Source organism: Sphaerodactylus townsendi, linkage group LG05, assembly GCF_021028975.2.
Source record: "Sphaerodactylus townsendi isolate TG3544 linkage group LG05, MPM_Stown_v2.3, whole genome shotgun sequence".
Lineage (NCBI taxonomy): Eukaryota > Metazoa > Chordata > Lepidosauria > Squamata > Sphaerodactylidae > Sphaerodactylus > Sphaerodactylus townsendi.
The window spans coordinates 113,452,061-113,477,469 of NC_059429.1; the positions used below are offsets into that span (position 1 = coordinate 113,452,061).

The 25,409-nt window shown below is 44.7% G+C and overlaps 1 protein-coding gene across 9 annotated transcripts in view; it reads left to right on the top strand.

Annotated features, from left to right (window-relative positions):
* Nucleotides 1-25,409, top strand: part of STAU1 (staufen double-stranded RNA binding protein 1) — a 41,764-nt gene that overhangs the window by 11,362 nt on the left and 4,993 nt on the right. For 2 of the 9 annotated variants that reach the window (XM_048496491.1, XM_048496490.1), the window contains 12 exons: nucleotides 1,953-2,225; nucleotides 5,180-5,304; nucleotides 6,126-6,282; nucleotides 7,432-7,635; nucleotides 9,502-9,640; nucleotides 11,939-12,104; nucleotides 16,953-17,051; nucleotides 18,198-18,428; nucleotides 19,836-19,979; nucleotides 22,710-22,856; nucleotides 23,686-23,758; nucleotides 24,050-24,366. In XM_048496491.1, coding sequence (XP_048352448.1) covers nucleotides 2,021-2,225; nucleotides 5,180-5,304; nucleotides 6,126-6,282; nucleotides 7,432-7,635; nucleotides 9,502-9,640; nucleotides 11,939-12,104; nucleotides 16,953-17,051; nucleotides 18,198-18,428; nucleotides 19,836-19,979; nucleotides 22,710-22,856; nucleotides 23,686-23,758; nucleotides 24,050-24,366 — 2,007 coding nt within the window. In that variant the 5' untranslated portion in view covers nucleotides 1,953-2,020. Of the gene's footprint in view, nucleotides 1-1,948; nucleotides 2,226-5,179; nucleotides 5,305-6,125; nucleotides 6,283-7,431; nucleotides 7,636-9,501; nucleotides 9,641-11,938; nucleotides 12,105-16,952; nucleotides 17,052-18,197; nucleotides 18,429-19,835; nucleotides 19,980-22,709; nucleotides 22,857-23,685; nucleotides 23,759-24,049; nucleotides 24,367-25,409 lie in introns of all 9 variants that reach the window. The other 7 variants (XM_048496492.1, XM_048496489.1, XM_048496493.1 and 4 more) reach the window with 6 other exon arrangements.

Sequence of the window (25,409 nt, forward strand, 5' to 3'; positions counted from 1 at the left end):
TCTGGACTGAAGCATACAACTTGTGGGTTCTCTTACTAGGACATTTCGTAGGCTTATGCCTGCTGCAGGGAGAGACATTCATCATTTTGGAAATCAGCTGTTTGGACCTGTGTGGAACAGAAGCCTTACGCTTTTGCACTTCATCAGACTATTGTTAAGTTGCAGGAAATATTATTGCCAAATTGGGAATCAATAAAAATAGTGAGTTGCGCACTCTATGAACATGGGCTTAATAAAACCAAACTGTAGAACTCTTTGCTGTCTGGATAAGTGATAAAAAGGCAATATTTGAGAGGGTTTATGAAAACTGCCTTTGATGACTTGGTTCTTGCACATAATATAAGATACAGTGGCACTGGAAGCTGTCAAGTTGTCAGATGATCAGAGGATGCTTTGGCCTCTGCTAGGGAAGAATTTGCATTGCAGTGAACTGGGAAAACAAAGTACCTTGTCCTTATGAAAATCCCCTGGTCCAGACTCAGAAACAGGAGCACAGTGAGGAAGTGCAGAGTTTCTGCTTTTTGACGCCCACAAACAGGGTCAAAACACAGTCAAATACTTGAGTTTAGCACTTCCTGAGAATTTCTGTCTGATCACTTCTCAAATTCCGGAGCATTGTTTGCAGTTCGACCTTTGCAGATCTGAGGAACAGGGTCTTTTGGAGCTCTGGAATTTTTATGTACACAGTTGGGGAACTATTTATTTAAGATACACCAGAGACCTGTTTTGAACATTTTTTAATTTTTTCCCCCTGATACCCACATTTATATTTCCAGAAGTAGTAGCTTTTTACTAAAGTCATCTTTGTCTGTGACAGATCCTTTCTAAATTTAGTTACCTGGTCGTGACTTCATTGTGAAGGCCTGCAGAATATTTCAGCAAATGGCTTTTACTTGCCCTTAGATTCTAGCCTAGACTGCAATTGCTTCTTTCTTAAAGCTTGAAACGTGTATCATCTAGCTTTGTATATGTGAGAAGCTTTTAAAACTTCTGTAAGAGAACACAGGAAACAAGGTGTTTGTTCACAACTGTTCCCTGGTAGCCATTACTTAGGCTGCGTAAATGATAGTATCTGAGTTAACGACATACGAATCCTCTGTTCTAATAGTAATCTGTGATGGAAATTATTCAATCAGTATCTCATTCCATGATTCTCAACAGGGATATCAACAGAGTACCAACAGGGATATCCTGTTGCATGCATGGAACATTCGTCTTATACAGAAATATAGGATGTGTCCCTGAATGAATACAGTTAAGCGTTTATCGTGAAGCAAGTGGCTTGGTGTTCACAAGATTTTAAGCACGTTATACAGAAATAGACCGCGACAAACCACCTCTGTTAATCTCTTGCACTGCAAACTGTACGGGGGTGTCATAATAAGCCAGCTGCAACTTGATGACACTTTACAAATACACACATATAGAAATAAATCCTTTACTCTTGGGATCACTGCGTGTTTTGAAATGAAGCTTTGAAAACAGCCAGCTGCTGTGGTGGTTTCAAGTCTGCATGCTATTTTCCCACGTCTCCTTTTTTAAAAAAAGAGATCGCATATCTTCTCCAATCATATTTCTAGCAGCTGTCTTTGTGAGCAATTGTAATGTTTACCTGTTTGAGAACTACACATTTAATTGCCGGAGGCAGATATGCCATCTGACAAAAATCTTGGCTGTAGACATCAGTAGCTTGATATCATTTTGGGATCGGTATTGTAAGTGGTCTTATGAATGGTACCAAGACATTAGAGAATACTGATGAGCAAATAGAAACGATAGCCTCTGCATCGTGCTGCTGTGTATGATTGAGTTGCTTGCATTCTAACATAAATTCTGTGTGACTGAAATATATATGATTGAATGTAGAAAATGGGATGCCGCCACCTGATGTTATCTGAAAGGTGGGTGCAGGGAAGCAATCCTCTAATTCTCTTTCTTTCTTTCTAAGGTAGAAATTCAAGCTCTTGTACAGAAATAACCTGCATTCAACGCCAAGTTTACCTGCAGTGATTTGCTTTTGATGGAAGTCAACATGTCTCAAGTTCAAATCCAGAACGCCTCTGCCAGTCTGTCCAGCCCCCAAATACTAAACAAGAACCAGTCTCTTGCACAACCTTTGAGTATTCCTTCTCCCGCTAGTTCTCTGCCCTCAGAAAATGCAGGTAGACCTCTTCAAAATTCTGCTTTACCCTCTGCATCTGTTACATCTATCAGTGTAGCTGCAGGTAAGCCCAAAAGTGTCCTTGCTGTGCGTTGCTGTGCTTAATGCATGAACTTTTATTTGAAACATACATGTCAAACATTGTGATAGGAATATTTCCAGTTTGTACACTGGTTGTGTTTATAAGCCACTGGTTAAGTTTTCTAAATTGATAAGTGATTTTTAAAAATTAGAACAAAGTGAGAGAGCAAATCCAGTCATTAGCATGCATTTATAGATTCACTGCTTTTAGAACCTGCCTACTTTTTAGTGCAGCATTTTCAGATATCTAGGGTCGAACTCTTTCAAAGGGACTGTCACTTTTGATCCGTACTGGTTGACCTAACAGTTTGGGGATGTCTGATTCTTTGGGAATAATCATGCATTGTGAAACATTTTGTCATTCTAATTGACCTTGGAAATTTTTCAGTGTCTACTGCACCATGGAGTTTGGTCTCTTGTGTCTCTTATTCCATCATGGGCCTTTTATGGCATCCATGGACTATTTTAGGTGGATTGCAGCGTAACTATTTGCAAGGAAGGGAAGGCCAAGTACACAGCCAGCGTGGTATAGTGCAGGTGGACTCTAATCTGGAGAACCAGGTCTAATTCCCCATTTCTCCACTTGAGTGGCATAGGCTTTTCTGGTGAACCAGATGTGTTTCCGCACTCCTATATTCCTTCTGGGTGACCTTGGGCCAGTCACAGTTCTTTGGAACTCTCTCAGCCCCACTTACCTCACAAGGTGTCTGTTGTGGGGAGAGGAAGGGAAAGGAGCTTGCAAGCCACCTTGAGTCTCCTTACAGGAGAGAAAGGTGGTGTATAAATCCAAAACTCTTCTTCTTCCTTCCCCTGGAGGTCTCTGCGTTGACATTCAGGCAGCACAGTGAAATAACAGGATGGTCTTCAGGCATAACATTCGCCTGTTGACTCTGTAGTTTGGTATTGCTATTTCAACATGGCAGCTCTTCTGACTGCTGTTCTTCATGTATGAAGTCTGGCTCTTGATAAGCCCAAAATTATTGTGTCCAGTAACCACTTGGGAAAGCAACATATTATTTTAAAGTATGTTTTTATCCTCCCGCCTTGCCCCCCATTTTTTCAGGGAGCTCAAGGCAGCAGACATTAGCTTGGATCCAGCCTTAATTCTCCAATAGAAGAAAGAGACTTTGCTAACTCCCACAGTCAACTGCAGCCCTTTGATCTCTATTAAATTCTGCTCCTGGGAGGTCGGGGCCCCCAAGAAGTGCTGTGAGGGCAATCTGCAGTGGGAAAGGGCAGTTGGTGGAAATTCAGTTTTGTTTGAATCCAGCCCCTTATCCTCCTGTGCATGTTTTTTTCACAACAACCCTGAGGGCTAAGTTAGGCTGAGAGAGTAGCCTAAGGTCACTCCGTTGCACAGTTAGGTGTTAAACCTGGATGTCTCAGATCCCAGCCCAACACTGACCATTACACTCTGCATCCTCCATTCTCTGCTTTGCCAGAGACAATCAATGACCAGCTTTCCATGCCATTAGAACTGTCAAGATTAGCTCCAATGCCTAATTAATTCTCAGGTAAATTGGAAACTGCTCAGCAGAACGTCTGTAGGTTGGTCTGGCTCAAGGGTCAAGCCAAGCCAGCAGAATAGAAGTATGCTAATCAAAACAGGACAAGCCAGAGCATAAAAGCACATACAACAAACAGAACTGTCTAAAGTGATATTTATAAAATAGTCCTCGTGAAGAAACTCCTTGGTTAAAAGTCTGTGTAAATAGAAATGTTTTGACCTAATACAGTGGTGGTGAACCTATGGCATTCCAGATGTTGATGGACTACAATTCCCATCAGCCCCTGCCAGCATGGCCAATTGGCCATGCTGGCAGGGGCTGATGGGATTTGTAGTCCATCAACATCTGGAGACCCACAGGTTGCAGACCCCGCTTGTTTGTAAAGCCTAATGGGTCCTGTTCCTTCGTCAACATTATGACATTTGGTTGACTTGTTTAACTAGGGGCTCTACGCCTGGCTTGAAGGATTCAAAGAGGTTTTTCTTGCGGTGTGGCGAGGGTCAGATTAGAAGCTGCAGGGATGGACCATAAAATCTGAATCTCCACTGTGGTTTTTAAAAGCCTTAAATAGGTAATGAAGAAGATGGAGAAATGCAGAGCAGCTGAATACTCAAAGGAACAGCAGGACTCTCAAATCAGGACTGACTCCTCTCCCGCCCCACCCCCCCAGACATGACTTAGTAATGATGATTTAGAGAACTTCTGAACAGAGCACGCTCTGAAGGCCAACTATGAGGCCGCAGCCTTTAAACTTCAAAATCAGTCTCTCGCTGGAGATTTCCTTGCAAAGCTGGCTGGATGAGTTGTTCTTATGGGCCCGTTCTAGCAACTGTAATGTTCACTCTGTCAGGTCATAAGGTTATTTCTTTCTGGCATTCTGGGCATCAAAATGAACAGATCTTCCGAAACCGTTGTACTCATGCCTCAGAGTAAATATGTTGGGCGTCTCTTATGGAATGCTGATTAATATGTTCCACATACCGTGTCTGCACGGTATGTTCCAGCTTTCTATTTAAGCTCCTCTTAACACTGCCGTGAAGAGGCAAATTCTTGAACTTTCACTAATTGGTTTTATTTCCACATACTAAAGTCTGAAACAAAAGAAGCACAGTGCCACTAACTTATCAAAAGTATATTGTTTACAAACGCTTAGTATTGGTCACATTTTCTGTAGCTATATTAATTCAGCAATATTATTTGCTCTCATACTAAAGATTGAATACAAAACTCTCTATATAATGAAATGAGTAAACCAGTCTTTAACACAACCGAATTACTATATTTCTGTTATGTTCGGAGATCTTATTGGTTAAGAAAGCAAAAGTTTACAATGCTAGTTTACTCCAATCAAGAAAATCTCCCGCCGCCGTTCATCCTTGTTTCACGTTACTTCTCCATACTAAAGAAGCTGTTTTGTCTTGCCTTGCAGTTCCTTCTAACATGGCAAACCCCAAAGAGAAAACCCCAATGTGTCTTGTGAATGAGTTAGCCCGTTTCAACAAGATTCAGCCTGAGTATAAGCTTTTGAGTGAGCAGGGTCCGGCTCACTCAAAGGTAAATATTGCCTCTTTTCTTTCACGCTCCTCCTGAAAGGGTGAGATCAAGCTTATCCCAAAAGCACGATGTTACTGAGGCAAGATCAGCACGATGTGGGCACTTCTGGTTTTCACCTCGTTGCATTTCTTACACTGCCCAAAGGCAGAGTGCAAAACGCTTGACCCCGTGTAAGCGCAGCAGCTTCAGTGGGGCTTCTCCAGATTTTCAGCTTGGAGCTGCTTGTGTCGACTGCTCCAGAGGATTTGCAGGCAGCTTTTTGGATTGCATAAGACCTGGAAGTCCTATTGGTCGTTCGCTGTCTGCTTTCAGGTCATGACCCTGGAACTGCATGCGTTTGTATTCAGTCATATGTGATCGCTTGCCTCAAAGTCCGTGGTTAGGACAGGATAGATGCTTAAAATGAATCAGATATATACACTTCATTCTACCTAATGAAGTTATCACAGCTATGGTGTGCATAGCTACCAAGTCGCCAGAGTATTGGATTGGATACTGTGGAGGATTTCTATGGACGGAAGTCATTTCTGTCTGTGAGGCTCTGCTTTTTGCCCCGCCTTCCTTCTGCTGAGTAAAATGCCCCCTTAAATGTTGCCAGAGGGGAAGGGATAAGGACACCTGGGAACAGGATGGGAAGTTAGAGGTCTGCTGCAGGGGTAAAATCAGTGACACTTCACCCTAAAAAAATCTGGGGAGACCATCCACTGGATCCACTCCATTTTATTCATGTCTTAGGTTGCAGTTTTCTCGTTGCAACCTTAGACTAAATACTGGAACGTTTCAGAAGGTTGTGACAATGAGGATTTCCTTCTCCTTCCTAGGTGTTTACAGTTCAGCTGACTCTTGGGGACCAGCACTGGGAAGCTGAAGGAACTAGTATTAAAAAAGCTCAACACGCAGCTGCTGCCAAAGCTTTGGAAGGGACGAGGTTTCCTAAGCCTACAGCTCGCCCATCACGTAATGAAGGAAAGAACCCAGGTGTGTGTCTGCTGCTGAATTAGGGCTGAACAGCATTAGGCTCCACTGTGGCGGATGGAGGCTGCTGTTAAAATCATGAGAAGCTCTGGCTTTAACTTTTATTGCTATAGAAAAAAGAAGAGTGTGAAAATTTGACGGCAAGTATTTTCGCAACTGTGCAGGAGAAAGGAGGCAAACATCTAGAGTGGAACAGCAGCTAATGTGTAAGGGCTAATTCACTTCCCAAGGCTCAGTGGCTCTCAGCTGATGGTGTCAACAAATGAAAAGATTGATGGTCGCAAAGACCGTCGTTCCCGCCAAACGTTCCGTCCTCCACAAACGAATGTCCAGGCCCACGTCCTTCCGCGCCGTACCAACTGCTTCAGCAACGTTCATCTCGCCAGCACCTGCCGCCTGTCAGGCCAGCCAGATGTTCTCGGTACAGTTGTGAGGAATTACTGACAGATGCTGTGATTTCTTTTAGAACCGGTCTGCAACCTGCGGCTCTCCATATGTTCATGGACTACGATTCCCATCAGCCCCTGCCAACATGGCTGATGGGATTTGTAGTCCATGAACATCTGGAGAGCCGCAGGTTGCAAACCCCTGTTTTAGAACAAAGCCCTTTGTGGTGGGGGTTCTAGCCCCCAGAATGTTTCTGTTTGAGCACTTACTTGCACAGGCCTTTTTCTGGTTTCCAGTAGCAGAAGTGAAACTGAGGTCACCCATTAATTATAGTTTGGAAGAAGAGTTCGGTTTATATCCCCCCTTTCTCTCCTGTAAGGAGACTCGAAGGGGCTTACAATCTCCTTTCTGTTCCTCTCCCCCCACAGCAAACACTCTACAGGGTGGGTGGGGCTGTGAGAGCTCAGAAGAAGTGTGACTAGTCCAAAGGTCACCCAGTTGGCATGTGTTGCACAAGCTAATCTGGTTCACTAGAAAGCATACACAGCTCACCTGGCAGAGCAGGGAATCAAGCCTGGTTCTCCAAATTAGAGTGCAGCTGCTCGTAACCACTACACCATGCTGGCTCTCTTAGTCAGAAGTGGGGGGGGATGTTATGTGGGTAAAAAATAGTTCTGTTGCGGATTCCTGCTACCTGTCCTGTATTCAGCATCTGAAACGATGCAGGCATTTTTATATTTATTTAAGCAATTTTTCTTTAAATAGGGTCGAAGTCAATAACCGTGTGCGGTCTTCCAAAAAATACGTTTGAGAGACTCCGACTTAAAGGAAAAATCTATTCACAGAGAAGCCATTTTGTTCAAAGACGGAGACCCCAATTTGGGGATTTACAAAGCCAGATTAACAATTTCTACCCTGCCTTTGTTTCAAACATCACCCAAGATGCTTACAGAATTAAAATGCATCCAGGTAATACCTTAGCATAAAACCAGGTACAAGCCACCGTGGTTTGTATCTCATAAGTGCTAACTGAGTGTGAAAGAGGGAAGAAGAGAAGAGTTTGAAGTTATATCCCCCCTTTCTCTCCTGTAAGGAGACTCAAAGGGGCTTACAATCTCCTTTCCCTTCCCCCCTCAAAACAGATAACCTGTGAGGTAGATGGGGCCGAGAGAGTTCCGAAGAACTGTGACTAGCCCATGGTCACCCAGCTGGCATGTGTTGGAGTGCACAGGCTAATCTGATTCAAGTGACAGAGTGGGGAATCAAACCTGGTTCTCCAGATTAGAGTTCACCTGCTCTTAAGCACTACACCACGCTGGCTCTCTCCAAAGAGGGAAGACTTCCTCCGTTCCCCCTGCTTCACTACAGCCCTCCCACCTGCATGGTTGCTCATCCATGTGTGCCCTACAAGCTCAGTAGTCCTCTTTCTGGAGATTGAGAGCATCTGTGAAGGGAGAAAGAAGATGGATGGCAAAACGCTGCGCTTTCCCCAAACAGAAGCAACAGACTGCAAGTGAGCGTTAATCTCATATAAGCAGCGTTATTAAATCAAGGCAAAACCAATCCAGAGTCATTTGGTGTGATTCTTGGGAGTCTCACAGTTTGGCTGGCACCCGCCTGAAGCATTTTCTGCACGTATCGAAGTTCTGGATAGGGAGTTGTGTATTTCGGAAATGTGTGTGCTCGCCAGACCTGTTCAAGATAGCTTGCAGCTAAAACAGCAGAACAAAACCAGTTAAGACAATAAAACAAGGCAATAAATCAAACTAAGCCAGCAGAATAGGAATATGCTAATTAAAACAGGACAAGTCAGAGCATAAAAGCACATACAACAAACAGAACTGTCCAAAGTGATATTTATAAAATAGTCCTCGTGAAGAAACTCCTTGGTTAAAAGTCTGTAAATAGAAATGTTTTGACCTAGCACAGTGGTGGCGAACCTATGACACTCCAGATGTCCATGGACTACAATTCCCATCAGCCCATGTCCAATTGGCCATGCTGGTAGGGGCTGATGGAAATTGTAGTCCATGAACATCTGGAGTTCCATAGGTTCGCCACCACGGACCTAGTACCTCAAGGAGCATAGGGGCCGGGCAAGTCTCAAGGAAAAATGTGTTTTTCCTCTCTCCCCTGCCAAGAGCTGTGTCTTCTTGGGGTCCTCTGACTGTCAGTAGTGTATGGTGTTGAGGCATTCTGTGCTGGTCGTTCGTGTGCATATCCAAACCATATATCGCCTTTTGCATCCTGGCCACTGATTGTAACTTTCCAGGAGGGAGATTACATTGTACAAAGCAATGCACAAATCACAGAGAGCTAACTGGCAGTCCAGCAAATACAGAATGTAGAAGACTAGCCCAAGCAGCATGGCACCATAAGGACAATTGGAAAACACTGTGATTAAACCAAGCAAGTGTAAGGCAAATTGCCTGAATTGGTAAACTTCCACTTTGAAGAATTTGTCTGCTTTATGCTTGCATTTTCACTTTTTGTATACACAGTAAGTGGGCTGTCCTGTCAAATGTTGGTTATTCTCAGTCCCTGTTTGCAAATGCAAATCAAGCAGCAGGTTGCCGCAGAAAGTAAGTTCCTAGGGCCTTATTTGCGTTTAAACTTGGCTTCTGTAAGTTGACTAACAAATATGATTAGTAGCTAGATTCAGGATTCTGCAGCATTGTTTTCTGTGATCATTTAATACACAATGTTTTACTTTATTTTACTTGATGCTTCTCTCTGATGTCGTGTTACTGCTAACTGTCAAGGGACTGAACATCCACGGTATAACACTGGTCTCTTAAACATTCAGCTTTAACAGCCCCTCTGTCTTTTCTTTAGATAGTGTAACCCCCACAGTTGAACTGAACGCGCTTTGTATGAAGCTGGGAAAGAAACCTATGTACAAGCCTATAGATCCCTACATGGAGATGAGATCCACCTACAACTATAGTATGAGAGGTGGCACATATCCCCCACGGTAGGTCGCACAGTAATTCTCTCTTCTTTAGTGACGTCTGGACTTCACAGTTTTTTTGAGGTTTCTGAAGAAATATTTCCAGTTGTCTCCCAGAACATGAAAACTCTATTCTTGACCTGCGTGGAAATCTAGGCACACACCACTTGAATCATTCGCCAGTATTTGGTGCAGTCTGGCTGCTGTAAGAACCTGACTCTGCTTCCCCAAAGATTCCATAGTGAAGATGAAAATGAATTGATGAGCTGACAAGGCTTTAAAGCAGCTGATGGTTCGAGTTACGACTTATCAGCCTCGTAATGTTGGCTTGGGCTGCTGGGAATCAGAACCAATTTAACATCGGAGGGCCATAGGTCAGATACCCCTGCTTTAAAGTGTCTTGGGAGGAAGGATGCAAAGAGGAAAGACAGATTGCAGAGAGCCATTAGGGCAGTGGTACTCTCCGAGGCTTGCAGAGAGCTGTGCTTGCAGTTACCATCAGCCAAAACAGTCACATATACTTCCATCACTGGCATGAGGCCTGGGAGCCTGACAAGGTACCTGTTTCACGGGCAGCACCTGTTTCAAAGTACAGCAGAAAGGAACCACCTGGACATTAGGGAAAAAAATTAAGAGTGATTCAGCAGTGGAATTGACTTCTTGATTTCATCTCAGCGTCCCTGACAGACTTTAATTGGTTCTCCGGTGCTTTGATTGTTTACCGGAGCTTTCAAGCTATTCAACAGGTTAGGTCTTGTTCTGTTTATTTCTCTTTGATTATTTAATCCTGTAGATACTGTTTATTCTGTATAGTGACTGAGCAGATTTCAGTTTTCAGTAAAATATCTGTAGACCAAACACATATATTGCCAAAGCCGTTGCTATCAGCTCCTGGCTTCTGCTAAGTGTTGGTTCTCGGTAACTTCGCCTCTTTAGCTTTGTAATAAATAATTTTTAAAATCATTCCTGCATTGCCTCCCTCTAATCCTTTAGGGCCTAGAGTGCAGCTGGCTCCAAAGAAGTCATTAGCCCAGGCAGGGGAGTCCGTTAAACATTGTTAGCAAAGTATGTGAAGTAGTCCTTAAAACAAACAGGTAGAACAGTCTGTCTGTAAATTCCCAACAGTGAGCAAAGCAAAATCCATATGCCCGACCAGACAGAGAAAAAACTGCACAGAATTGAAACAGCCCTTACTTGCAAAGTTAGTCAGAGCTTAATTTCTGTTCCATCTTGAATCTCCCACTCCAACCCAAATTGACTTCGAGGGACATGGTCAGTTCCCCCTCACTGGCAGTCCGCAAGCAGAGGTTGGGCAGACACTTGTCTGGGATACTGTAGGCAGAACCTGCATTGAACAGGTGGTTGGAGTAGATGACCTGTGTGGCCCCTTCCGACTCTATGATGTCAGCCAGAAGCCCCAGGAGGTCTTGTGCACTTCCTTGTAATAGGGACTGATGCCATATAGTGCAGTGTTCAGAAGAACCACAAGAAACGTGTGGCTCCCAAGCTATTGAGAGGATATCGCTGTGCCGGAGAGGTAGAACGTGGGCAAAAACAGAGGCTGAATCTGTCTGAGTTTGTAATGAACGTACGGAGCGCAAACATGCACACATTGGGCAGAGCTTTCTGCTTTGCAGTGACTGGGGATGGGAAGACTCAGCACTTTGCCTCCTGACCAGTAAATAGGGAGTTTCTCCTGCATCCACCTGCCTTCCTCGTGAGGCTCTTAAGATGCTTTTCATCTTTGTTCAAAGCAAGCTGATTGGTTGCCTGCTGCCCCCTTCCTACTGTGCTCAGATGAACTGTGCAAGAATGTTCCCATTCTCCCGTCTTTTCCCTTGCAGCACCACAGCCTCCAGGAAAACCTCTTTTGCCTTGGCGCCTTGACATTTAAAAGCCTGAAAAGTGAAATTGACACTCTGCATTATTGGAGCTCTGCATTATTGTTGCTCTTTATAACACTGTCACTCTTCTTCCTTAGGGCTGCTCAGCCTAAATAGAACAGGCTGAAATAGTTCAGACTTGTGCATATAATATTCTTTTTAAAATTTGATTGTGGAAAGTCATAGGCTGGTGGAGTTGTATAAGCTCTTAATTTGCCTTAATCTGGGCTTTTGGATTTAATTTTGACACTTCTGGTCATGCAGTGTAAACACTGTAAGCTCTAGGAAATCCAGCAGTCAGACCTTTGAGGACTAGTAGTTAGCGTCTCATGTTCAGTACTGGCTTTCCATTTTTAGGCTGTGTTTGAGCTCTGGCTACTGGCAAGATAATCCCCGTTGTCTGCCAAAAACCTGAAATGTTCAGTCTTTCCATTTTTAGATACTTCTATCCGTTTCCTGTGGGACCCTGGCTCTATGAAGTGGAGCTCTCTATTGGGGGACAGCAGTTTCGCGGGAAAGGTAGAACGAGACAGGCTGCGAAGCATGACGCAGCTGCCAAAGCACTGAAAATCCTGCAAAACGAGCCCCTGCCTGAGAAACCAGAGGTAGCGTCTCCGAAGCATCCTCCAGCTCCACTCAGAACTCGTCTGTGTACTTTGCAGATTGTTGACCGCTCGTGCTCTTTGCTTTCCAGATGTGGGCAAAAGCCATGGCTTTAGTGATTGAAGGCTTGCATGCCGAGTCGCTTTTTTCGTCCCTTCGGAATTTCTGCTAGCTGTTGCTTGGCTCTTGCTTTATGTTCCATAGCAGATTCTCTCGTTTTAGCTTTCGTTCAGCCTTCTAAACTCAGAGGCACTTGCAGCTAACTGGAGGTACATGCAGCCATGGAATTTGTTGCATTGGCTGCTGAACAGTCAACAGGATGTCCAGTGGGCATTGGTAGGGATGAAATGGCTTTGTTGCAGGACTTCTGGTCAGAGTAGTTTAGCTGCTGTTAAATGGTAAAGGTATTCCCTGTGCAAGCACCAGGTCATTACTGACCCATGTCACATCACACCGTTTACCAGGCAAGACTGTGTTTATAGGGTGGTTTGCTGTTGCCTTCCCCACTTGTGTACATTTCACCCCCAGCAAGCTGGGTCCTCTTTTTACCGACCTCGGAAGAGTGAAAGGCGGAGTCAACCTGGCTACCTGAAACTGACTTCCATCAGGACCAAACTCAGGTCATGAGCAGAGCTTTGACTTCAGTACTGCAGCTTACCACTCTGCCCCACAGGGCTCTAACTGCAGTTGCATAATATGAATTTGTACTCTACGGCCAAATCTGGGTAACCACAATATTGGGAGTCTAAAAAATTGCTACTGAATTAGTAATGGTGTTCCCTGCAAGTTCTAGTGTAGACCCCTGCACGTTTGCAGAAGCTGTACATTTCTGGCCTCCTCCCGTGCTGTGTTTACATCTTACTCGCTCTGTCACAAGAGAGATCTGTGCTCCAGTTAATCTCAAACCAACCACAAATGCAGCATGTGTTTTCTGGCAGATGCCTGAGTTAATAGCTAATAGCACGTAGTTTCCAGATAAATATGAACTGTACTCCTATCAGCCCCTGCCAGCATAGCCAATTGGCCATGCTATAAGAGCTGATGGGAATTGTAGTCCATGAACATCTGGAGAGCCGCAGGTTGCAGACCCCTGGTTTAGCTTAATTACACTGCCTCAGGAAAATTGCTGTGAATCCACACACGACACCCAGTAGTTTAATTAATGCAAGCCGAGTTCAGTTCTGATATCTGCTTCATGTTTAAACCCTGTTTTTTGGGCACCAAGTTTTTTATCACATTTTGGAGTCATGAAGAGGACACTTAAGGCTCATCAGTAATCGTGGCTATAATGGCAATAAATTCAACGTAGAGAAGTGACATTATTATTAATATCCAGGGTTGGGACAATCATAAAGTGGTGCGAGGATCCTTCATTTTTTCATGGGATAGTATTTAGTTAAGGGTATGGTTCAGGATACCATGGATCACGACCGCCCCTGCCAGCATGACCAATTGGCTATTCTGGCAGGGGCTGATGGGAATTGTAGTCCATGAACATCTGGAGGGCCATAGTTGCCCACCCCTGATTTAAGCGATACCCAGTTGCTGTCGTCCTGATTTGCACCATTCTCATGGCCAAAGTTCCATGCTTGTTTCTCAGAAAATCTTCAGTGGATTTGAAATCATAGTTTCCTAGAGAGTTTTGTTTCACCCTTGTGCTGTGTGAAGTCTAATGCTGCTTCCTAGCAGCAGAGCTGAATTGCTGGCATCACTCTCTTGAATCTGTGAAAGGATTTTCAATTGCTTAATTCTGGCGGTGTTTGCCTTGGTCTCTGCCAGAGATGTTTGGCCTGTTCCTATTGATCTTGACTGGCAGCGGCTCCAATATCGCTATTGAAAATCCTTTTAACGAGAGATCAGAAGCTTGGGCTTTATATGCAAATAATAGTCTCTACCCCAAACTATGGCTGGACAGGCACTTCTGGAAAGCTTGATGTTTAAGCTTTCCCTTTCATCTGCAGTCTTGGTTTTCTATTGACAGTAAAATGAGCTTTTAAAGAAGGACTGAAGATTACCTATATAGCCACGTTCATCTGCTTCCCCCACAAAACAGCAGTGCCTTTTGTCAGACCCAACCCCAATGTCTCAAAGCAGTGAGCAAGCCGTGGAGTTTCCCCCTAAATACTTCATCAGGCAGCCAGATCTGTAAATCTTAAAAATTTAGGTTTGAAGATATACACTTGACGGCAGAGTAGATTTTAAGTTGCATTTTACACTGATTGGCACAAAATCACTGTACTCACAAAAAATGATTTATAGTATTTCAAAATATAAAAAGGCCAGATTATAAGCAGAGCCTATAGGTTACTTATTGGGTATAGGATAGAAGGAAGAATTACGACTTTATTGTTAGCAAAACTGTAGGTCACAGGTGTCAAACTCGCGGCCCTCCAGATGTTATGGACTACAGTTCCCATCATCTCCTGCCAGCATGATGCTGGCAGGGGATGATGGGAACTGTAGTCCATAACATCTGGAGAGCTATGAGTTTGACACCTGTGCTGTAGATGAACGCCCAACTATTTTAACTTTCCTGCCATTCTCCTCCGTGCTATCTCCAGTTGGCTGCAGCTGACTCATTTTGCATGATAGTTATTTGAAAGTTATTTGTTGCATGTCCTGCATATCACTACATGTTATACGTATTTCCCTGGGATGCTGTAGGTGGAAGGCTTCTCTGCATGCTTTGATGTGTCCACATAAGCCACCTCATCAACATTTGAGCCACTTGCTATGAATTAGTAGCAAAGCATGTGTGTTCAGGCCTCTTTGCATGCATGGTTTTAGTTAGGTCTAAAAAAAACCTTATTTTGCTCGATGAACTAATAGGAGTTTGTATGTGTTTGAATCTGAGCTAAATTGGCACCACGAGAATAGCTCACGTCGAGCGTTAAGTAACTGACTTGTTTTTCAACTGAATCTAATTCTGTATGTTTACCTGAACTGTTACTAACTAAAGCCACTCATTCAAAAGAGGAGGGTGAGGGTGTGCTGATTGGGAGATGCTGACCCTGAAGGCAAGATGGCTGTCCAACTTCCCATCTCTGCTATTTGGGACCAGCGCCCTCCCAGTTCTCCTCCCACCTTTGTAATATTACTCTTCACATACACCATCCATCAAATACTTGACATTGGTAGGGGACCAATTCCAAAGGTACCAGCTTACCATATGGAAGCCTGCTTAAAACAGACCTAAGACCTTTGAATTGTAATATGAATGAAACTTACAGAGTTCCCTCCCCCGAGACCAGAAAAAGCAAAATACATCTTTGAATAACAAAATAAACTGTGAGGGGGGAAAGCTCAGTACAGCCAGCGTGGGGTAATGGGTAAGAGCAGGTGGATACTAATCCGGAGAACAGGGTTTGATTCCTCACTCCTCCACTTGAGTGGCAGAGGCTTATCTGGTGAACTAGATGTGTTTCTGCACTCCCCAGATTCCTGCTGGGTGACCTTGGGCTAGTCACAGTTCTCTCTGAACTCCCTCAGCCCCAACGACCTCACAAGGTGTCTTTTGTGGGGAGAGGAAGGGAAAGCCACCTTGAGTCTCCTTACAGGAGAGAAAGGTGGGACATAAATCCAAACTCCTCTTTGTCTTTTATGATTCTATGATTCTTCTTCTAATCAGAACAGCCCTTCCTAACACAGATGGTTCTTCTGAACCACCAACTCCCAATTATGCAATCACTCTTCTGTCATTTTGCAACACTGTGTCATTTTGCAACACTGTTATCTGGCTCAGAACCTATGGTCTGGTGCAGCTCATTGTGGAAGGGTTTTACTCATCATGTTTGCGGAATAGCGCTTGGAAACTTGTAAGCGGTGTTGGGGGACTCCTTTCTGAGAGGGCCAAGGTACGGTTCCAGTCTCCACATCCTCTTGTTCTCTGCATCTTAGGCAACTGCTTTCTGCTTCAAGAAAGTCATTGAAGTCTGAATCTGGGAAGTCTGAAACGGGTGGAAGCCCATTCTTTACACTTCTTTCCACTGTTGGGTGCCCGGTGCATATTTCGGACCACATGCGTGTTTGGCTCCATGAGACCCAAAGCCGCTGACGTCCCTTTCCTCCTCCCTTCCATTTTAAAGCCCTTTAGAATCCATGCAAGCACAAACAATAACAGCAGCTTGGCACAGTGGGCACACACATCAACGCTCTGACCATTGTTTTTTAAAAGCAAGGATCTATGATCTGGGAAACCCAGGTTCAGGTCCCCACTTGCCACTTGGAAGCTTGCTGGGTGACCTTGGGCCCATCGTACCCTCTCAGCCAGTATCCAGTGCTTGGGTCTTGTAGCTGAGATCCAGACATCTGTGCTGGGTTTGCCCAAGGGCTTGGATGCACCCAGTGGGGATTTTACACTTCCTTCCTTTTGCTTGGCACGGCAGTCTCTTGTCTGCAGCCTTTTCTTGCAGCTCCCTATGTGACGCAATAGATCCCAGCTCTGAGAATCACAAAGAGATAGCTATACCTCTGTTGACCTGTAAAAAAGAGGTGGGTTGCCGCCTTCAGCTTTCTATCTTGGACATAGCGTATGCTAAAATCCTGGTTGATCTTTCCTGCCCGTCCCGTTTATACATTTCCGTCTGGTAACTGCCTGCATATACATTGAACTTAAGACTTCCTAACAAGTGTCCCTGAGTCTTTCAGCGATTAGACTCCCTTTTTTTTCCCACACCGGTTTTCAGGCACGTCGGTAAGTTTCAGACATTTCGCTCGCATGCCAAGGCAATTGTGCTGAGAACCAGCATTGATAGTGCAACTTAACTGGGTTTTGAAGAAATCACCTTTGCAGTACTAACCCCTTGAGCTGGTGTGAAGACGCTTCCTCAATGTCATTGTTCTTCTCATAGATTAATGGGAGAGAACCAGATGATGAAAATCTCAATAAATCAGAAATCAGCCAAGTGTTTGAGATTGCACTTAAAAGGAACTTGCCTGTGAATTTTGAGGTAGGTTTAGTTAATTTCTGAACTTAGTTTTTTATTTAGAATGTAAAATAACAGTGGGGGATTGGGGAGGACATTTGGGGTCAGATAAATTTGACCTTTAAGCCCATGTATTAGTGTTTCCAGATTCTTCTTCTTTTGGTCCTTACAATGTATCAGAAACAGAACAGAGAGGTTGAGTGTTGGTAACATGAGTTATATTCCACAATGCTACAGAAGAATGCTACCCAGTGCACCTTTGGCCAGGGACCAAGTGTGTACGAGGGGCAGGGAGGGGGGGGGGTTGAGACAGACATTTTAGCAGGGTTGCCGGGGGCCAAACTCTGGCTTCAAATCCATTACTGGATATTACGTGTTTATACTGCTTCAGAAATAAAATAGGATTTTTTTTCTTTTCTTGACTCAGAGATAAGAAGGTTGTGTGCATGAGCGTGTATTACAAGCCTGCAAAGGGTTTAGAGAAATAATGGCTCAGCTTGAGATATGTGGTTTCGTTGCAGCTGTTATCTCATATGGCTGAATTTGAATGCAGCTTGGTTAAAGACAGGGAAGAGTTAAATATCCCAGTCGGGTATTCTAAAATGCCCAACTTCTGACAGAAGTTCATTTTTAAGAATATGCTGTCTTTCTGAAAGTGTGTTGTGTGTATTTACGAACTGTTTGGAGCTAAGTTTTAGCGCTTAGCAGCATTAGCTCCTTTCCTGCCATTTAATTTTGGGGTGTTTGCTTAACCTAAGCATGGCTGCATGCCAAGACTTAGTATGCGTTAAGTTTATATTCTATACACGCTTGTACGTAGACACAATTATATGAAAAGGGTGGGTGGGTGGGGGGAGTGGAGATGTATAGTCCACTTGTTTAACTGAACAATTCCATACAAAGAATTAAGCCCCTAAAACACATTAACCCTTTTTGAAGTTTGCATTTTTAACGTGCAAAAGAAAGGACCATAGGAAATGCTGTGAGGGGGTTTCAAGTTAAAGCAGGAGGTGGTTGTATTTTTGTCAGCGGTGCTGACCCCATTTAATTTGCTCCACCCCTGTTGCTCCCGTCCTTCTCCAGATTTACAGTGTAGTTCATGTGAGTGAAGTTTGCTACAACTATTGTACCCTACCATTTTTAATAAGTGTTTATCACGCTTTCACTCAGTTTTTCCCTCTGAAACAGGTGACCCGGGAAAGCGGCCCGCCTCACATGAAGAGCTTTGTGACTAAAGTTTCGGTCGGCGAGTTCATGGGCGAGGGCGAGGGCAAGAGCAAGAAGATCTCCAAGAAGAACGCCGCCATAGCAGTCCTGGAAGAGCTGAAGAAACTGCCGCCCCTTCCAACGGTGGAGAAAATGAAGCCGCGGATCAAAAAGAAAACAAAATCAATAGTAAAAGTGAGTTGAACCAACAGTTATTACAAAAATGAGAAAGGGGGAGTTGTGTTAGCCTCTGGAAACAAGATTGGGCAGGAGTCCAGTGACACCTTGCCAAGTCAGAGCTCAATTCATCCAATGTATAGAAGAAGAAAAAGAAAGAGGAGGAGTTTGGATTTATATCCCACCTTTCTCTCTTGTAAGGAGGCTCAACATGGCTTACAAGCTCCTTTCCCTTCCTCTCCCCACAACAGCCACCTTGTGAGGTTGGTGGGGCTGAGGGAGTTCAGAGAGAACTGTGACTAGCCGAAGGTCACCCAGCAGGAACGTAGGAGTGTGGATACACATCTGGTTCACCAGATAAACCTCTGCCACTCAAGTGGAGGAGTGAGGAATCAAACCCGGTTCTCCAGATTAGTATCCACCTGCTCTTAACCACTTCACCCTGCTTGCTCTCATAGAATGTTAATCCAAGCAGCTAATAGTGCAAATGGATCTGATAAAAAGAGTTCTGACTGACGGAAGCTGGAAAAAATAATGTGCTGTCGAGTTGCCTGTGATTCGTCCAGGGGTGTCCCTGGAAAGAGGGGAGCAGAGGTGGTTGGCCGTGGCCTTCTGCATTGATACGCTGGCCTTCCTTGATGGTCTCCCATCCAAGTACTAACCACGGCCAACCCTGCTTAGCTCTGATGAGCCCAGGCTAATTTGGGCTATTTTAGCTGCTTAGGCTGTAATAAATGATACGATTCTTTTGTAAGATCATGACTAATATTTGTAAAACAACCCACCCCCATCTCTCTTTGGCGGGAACAGGCTCTGCGAAAAGACTAGGCAATTGGACAGGTTTGTATGCAAACTGATACTATATATTTATCCTGTATCAACAAGAAAGCAAGGTTTTTTAACCTTGTTTACATTTAGAAACTTGTGTTTGCCGCTGTCCTGTTTACCACGTGTTCTTACATAACTCAATTTTGATGGGCATTCCATTAGAGGGGGGAGTGTTCGTGTGTATGTGTAAGTGTTCAACTCTCTCGTGACAGCTGTGTTCGGAGATGTCATGAAATTAGTATGGCTGGTATCATTGGCCTTTTTTGGCGTCAAATACAGTAGTGGAAAGTGCTGCCAAGTCGCAGCCGACTTACGATGGCCACAGGAGGGGGGGGGGTTTGGAGCAGCAGAGAAAAACAGAGGTGGTTTGCCATTGCCAGCCTCTGTGTAGCAACCCTGTGTGGCCATCCTTAGTGGCCTCCCATCCAAGTACTAAGGTTGAACTTCTGGAATCCCACATGCTTGTTTTAGCCTGAGCCATCCAGGTCTGGACAGCCTCAAATGTTGGAGGTCCAAAGTAAAGAGTTTCTAGCTAACTCTGTGATCTTGGAATTGCTGCGGTTGACTAGCTTCTTCTTTTCTTTCTCCCATCCTCAGCTACAGAGAAGCCCTGAATACGGCCAAGGTATGAACCCCATTAGCAGACTGGCTCAGATACAGCAAGCCAAGAAAGAGAAGGAGCCAGAATACATGCTCATCACAGAACGGGGGCTTCCCAGGCGCCGGGAGTTCGTTATGCAGGTTTGTGCACGGAGTTCCACTCCCTGCTCACTTCCACCGCTGGCTTCATGCTGTAAAATGCCATGTCAAGGATGATGGTGTGTGTTCAGTTGTGTAACTATTACATGTGTACATTTTGTTTTTTGGCCAGAGGGGCTCTCAAAGGCCCCTACAATAAGGTCACAACAAAACACTGCATAACAATTGCCCCCCAAAAATTCTAAAATGCACAGCAGTTAGCGTATCTCACCTTCAAACCAGAAATAATCTTTCAACCTGGAAAATTTAAAAATGCCCTTGCAGATAGAGACGCTATCCTGGCAAATGTCCTCCGTTAGGGAATCCACAGTATAGATTCCTCTAACGGCAAAGTTGAGGCTCCAGTAGAGGTTTACTTTCAGGCAGAGCTTACTAAGCAGCTGAATCACATTCTGTCCGTGGCTCTTGGTTAGCCTGTTTTTCTGGTCCCTCTTTGTCATCCTGCTTTGATATCGGCTCGAATTTTGCTCTCTCCCTGATTGGATATGAAGGACGATATGTACAAATAATTTGTTTTTCAGGGGTTCAGCCCCTGAGTGCTGCGGTCCAGCCCTCAAACAGAACACTGGAAAGTTTCATCTCGCTGCTGGGGCAGCTGAGGGCTTCATGGAGTCTTTTGGAAGTTCTGCTTTGCCTTGAAAACTCAAAAACTAGTAGCTAAAGCAGCAGACTGCAATATTAGTAGCAAGTGGTGGGTTAGTTCTTACGCCTCTCATTTTCAATCTTCCATCAACTGAAGGCACGAAGTCCCGCTGCCACGTGCGTTAGAACTGAAATACATCATTGTCATTTTCTCTGGACACTGTTTCCTGGAAAGTTGCCAATGATAACTTATTTGTAGCAGCAAAGGAAAATTCTCGAGGGATACTCACTGAATTATTATTTATATTATGGCTTGTCCTTCTCATAGGACATAGGCAGATGTTTGAAAAAGCATTATTCAGTAAATCTTAAAACCGGTTCCTGAAAACCACGACACAATATTGCTCAGTCAGATTCAATAAATTGAAATTCAATAACTGAAAACATTACACACACAAAATATTGCTAGGCCTTGATCTATAAAATAGGACAGAGCAAAATAAGTTTTACCATCTCATTTCTAGATTAATTATCCATTCAATCAGTTTTGTTGGTAACCTTTAATAATTCCCAGGAATTACCCTGATAAGAACAAAAATGTGATTGACTGTTTATCTGTCAGCTCCACAATCGCATTCTGGGGATTGGAGCCTATGCCATTTATGCAGAAATTGTGCACCCAGATGTGGTTCAGTTCAAATCCAGGAAGTTCTTTACTAGAGATTGTTTTGTATATCTTAGGCCACTGTGCCTGCAATAAATCATATTATTATTATTATTATTATTATTATTATTATTATTATTATTATTATTATTATTATTATTATTATTATTTATAAACCGCCCTCCCCCGAAGGGCTCAGGGCGGCGAACAAACAAATAGATAGAGCACAAATAAAATCAAAATTTTTAAATAGTTATTAAGTATGGCTCTATAAGTTAAAATGCAGCATCTATCAAAATTACCGATGGCGTCCTACTTGTAGTCCCCTAAGAAAAGAGGGGGGGAGGAAAGAAGAGGGAGGGGGAACGGCAGGGTCCACAGATTTTAGAAAGGGGGGGGGGGCATCAGCGGCCGGGCTCCCCAAAGGCCCGGTGGAACAGCTCCGTCTTGCAGGCCCTGCGAAATTCATTAAGATCCCGCAGGGCCCGCGTAGCTGGAGGAAGAGCGTTCCACCAGGCAGGGGCCAGAGCTGTAAAGGCTCTGGCCCGGGTGGAGGCCAGCCGCATCATTGAGGGGCCAGGGATCACCAGTAAATTTGCCTCTGCTGAGCGCAGAGGCCTATTTGGGACATATGGGGCAAGACGGTCCCGTAGGTACGAGGGTCCCAGGCCGCGCAAGGCCTTAAAGGTCAAAACCAACATCTTGAAAACGATTCGGAATTCAATCGGTAACCAGTGCAGGCGGCACAGCACAGGCGAGATATGGTCTCTGGCGGCACCTCCTGTGAGCAAGCGTGCGCGCGATTCTGGACCAATTTTAATTTCGAATCAGACGCAAGGGAAGGCCTGCGTGAAGCGAAGTTGCAATAATCCAGTCTGGAGGTGACCGCTATGTGGATCATGGTGGCCAGAGTCCGGATGAGAGGAAGGGGGCCAGCCGCCGGGCTTGGCGCAGATGGAAAAACGCAACCCGGGTTACATGGGCCACCTGGGTCTCCATTGAAAGAGACGAATCCAGGTGGACCCCCAGGCTACGAACGGAGGAGGCCGGTGCCAATGTAGCCCCCTCCCATGTCGGCGTCTGGAGATCCCCACCCCCTCCTTCCCGCCCCAGCCAGAGGATCTCCGTCTTTGACGGGTTCAGTTTTAATCTGCTCTGCTTCAACCAACCAGCAACCGCCTCCAAACAATGCTGGAGAGCCGCAGGGGCGATGACCGTTCCCCTCTCCATCAACAGAATGAGCTGAGTGTCATCAGCGTACTGATGACAGGTCAGCCCAAAGCTCCGTACCAACTGAGCAAGGGGTCGCATATAGATGTTAAATAATAGCGGCCCTTGTAGCAATTGGGGGGGGGGGGGGGGTAAAAAAAGGTTAAACTTGGCTATCGGGCCATTAGGCTGCTGCTCATAATGCTGACACTCTTTTTTAAAAGGCTTTCTGACCACGTTGTCTGTGTCTGTGGCAGGTGAAAGTTGGCGTGCACACAGCTGACGGGATGGGGACGAACAAGAAAGTAGCGAAGCGCAACGCAGCTGAAAACATGCTGGAGGTCTTAGGATTCAAAGTCCCTCAACCACAACCCCCAAAGCCAGCACTAAAGACAGAAGAAAAGGTACTGTGTTCTTAAATGGCGGCCTCAATGCTTCTGTAAATGTGGGCTGAAACTGTGACGTACGTTGCCAAGAGAACTTAGAGGCCACAGACAGTCAAAGGGAGAGGAGATGGAGGGTGAAGCCCACCAGTAAGCTGGGTTGGATGGTGGATCCGAACGACTGTGCTCGACTAAAATGTAGAGTTGATCTTGTCTATGCTGAGAAGTGCTGTATTTTGGGAGTGGGCCTTCTGTGGGTTGTGCCACGGTCCCCTTGAGTCTTACAGTGCAACCCTATGCAGAGTTACCCCAGTCTAAACACATTGAAATGAATGGAGTTGGACTGGAGCAGGAGTCTGCAACTGCGGCTCTCCAGATGTTCATGGACTACAAATCCCATCAGCCTCTGCCAGCATGCCAATACTCTCCTGGACTGGAGTAACTCTCCTTACAATTGCACTGTTAGTTCATGGCTTTCTCATTTTAATTCCTTTCTTGCCTCCTTATGGCCTTGAACACCTGGAACAAGTTGGTTGGGGAAGGGGGATGGGATGGCTTTTGTCCACACAATTTGTTCCAATTATCTACACGGTGGTTGTGCCATTCTGTGGATGACATCTTGTTTCAAGGGGTCTTTGTAGTCCAACCATATAAAACTGCTGTTGTCATATTCTGAGGACCAATGAAAATCTTATCTGTCTATTTGACCAGATGACCTTGGGCTTCTAGGATTCATCATGCGGGGTTAAACTATATTTTTAGGGATTTTTTTTCTGCAGTGTTGTAACTTCTCTGTGGTTGGGATTGTAGATTTTTAAAAGGAATTGTTCCTTTTTTCTTCTCCTGGTAGACACCAGTAAAAAAGCCAGTTGATGGGAGAAAAGTAACCTTTTTTGAACCTGGTTCTGAAGAAACATCTGCTAGTAAGTGATTCTAGTTTTATTTGTCTTTCATGTATTACTGTTGCGTGGATGGCAGATCCCTTGAAGTTTACACCAGCCATACCTTATTGGCATAATTTGTTCTGCTGAGTCTCTGAGAAGAAGCAGTTTAGAGATCATCTATGTTCCCGATGCTTCCATACTGAGTGCTGCTACCTCACTGAGGGGCAGGGAAGATTCTAGAATTTCATTTCAGTGATATGCTATTTGTGTGCATGACGGCTAAATTGCCAGTTAATTACAATCCTGCTCCGTAATTTTGTCTCTGCATAGGTAATAAAGAGGACGAGTTCAGGATGCCTTATCTCAGCCATCAGCAGCTCCCTGCTGGCATTCTTCCCATGGTCCCCGAGGTCGCACAGGCTGTAGGAGTGAATCAAGGACACCACACCAAAGAGTTCAGTAGGGCAGCCCCAAATCCTGCCAAGGCTACAGTGACAGCCATGATTGCTAGAGAGCTGTTATATGGTGGCACATCCCCTACCGCTGAGACCATTTTAAAAAACAGTGCTTCAGGCCATGTACCCCATGGACCACTCGCAAGACCCTCAGAACAGTTGGACTACCTTTCCAGCGTTCAGGGAATCCAGGTAAAGAGGCTGCGTGAGGAATGCTTTTAGTGTCTTTGTAGGATTTGTCTCCCACAAAATGGCTGCCTCACCTGGAGAAGTACAGGTAACCCTGAAGGCGATTACCATGCTCAGTTGTCTGCTTAAAACATTCTAAAAACTCTACAGCTCACCCTTGGAGCACTTCAGTGGTATAGACTCCATTCCTTTCAGTGTAGCTTAGGCCATGATGCCTCGTACTTTTTTTGGGAAGCAAATGGAGTCCTTTGTAGGTATCCAAAGTGCTTAGTTCTGCTGTGCCTTTGATGGGGCATGCATGTTTTCTCTAGCACACCTCAGTCTGCATAGTCAGTTGAATTTCTGTGGCTGAGAGCCATCGTGGCGTGGCGGTTAAGAGCAGTGGACTCTAATGTGGAGAACCATATGAGCGGCAGAAATTTATCTGGTGAACCAGATTTGCTTCCTCTCTCCTACATTCCTCCTGGGCTAGTCACAGTTCATTCAGAACTCTCACAGCCCCGCCTCCCTCACAAGGTGTCTGTTGTGGGATGAGGAAGGAAAGGTGTTTGTAAGCTGCCTTGAATCTCTTTGCAGGAGAGAAAAGCGCAGGCAGGGGGGTATCAATCTCAAAACTCTTCTCCTGGTTAGCTCTCTTTGGACCTGTACTATTTTGGATACAAAGTCATTCCATTAGAATGCTCCCCCAGGAGTTTGGGGCTGAGGAGAGAGAATTACCACATGAAGTAAAGTAGTAGAGCCAGAAAAGAGCCTTTCCCCCCAATGAACTTCTTTGCTATGACTTTTTACACAGGGGTACGTTTTTAGACACGGAAAAGGGGGGGAAATACCCACCTACAAAAGATAGAAAACTCAAAAAGGTTGAGAGCACCAAGGAACTGAAAAAGTAGTCTCTGATATGTAAATGATCAAATTCAGTTACGTGCACAAAACATAACACTGATTCCTTAATGTATAAAGGATTCTAAAACAGGAAACAATTGTGCATATGCAATAAAATAACATACAGTGCCAAAGACAATAAAACAGAATACTAAATGTGTTTC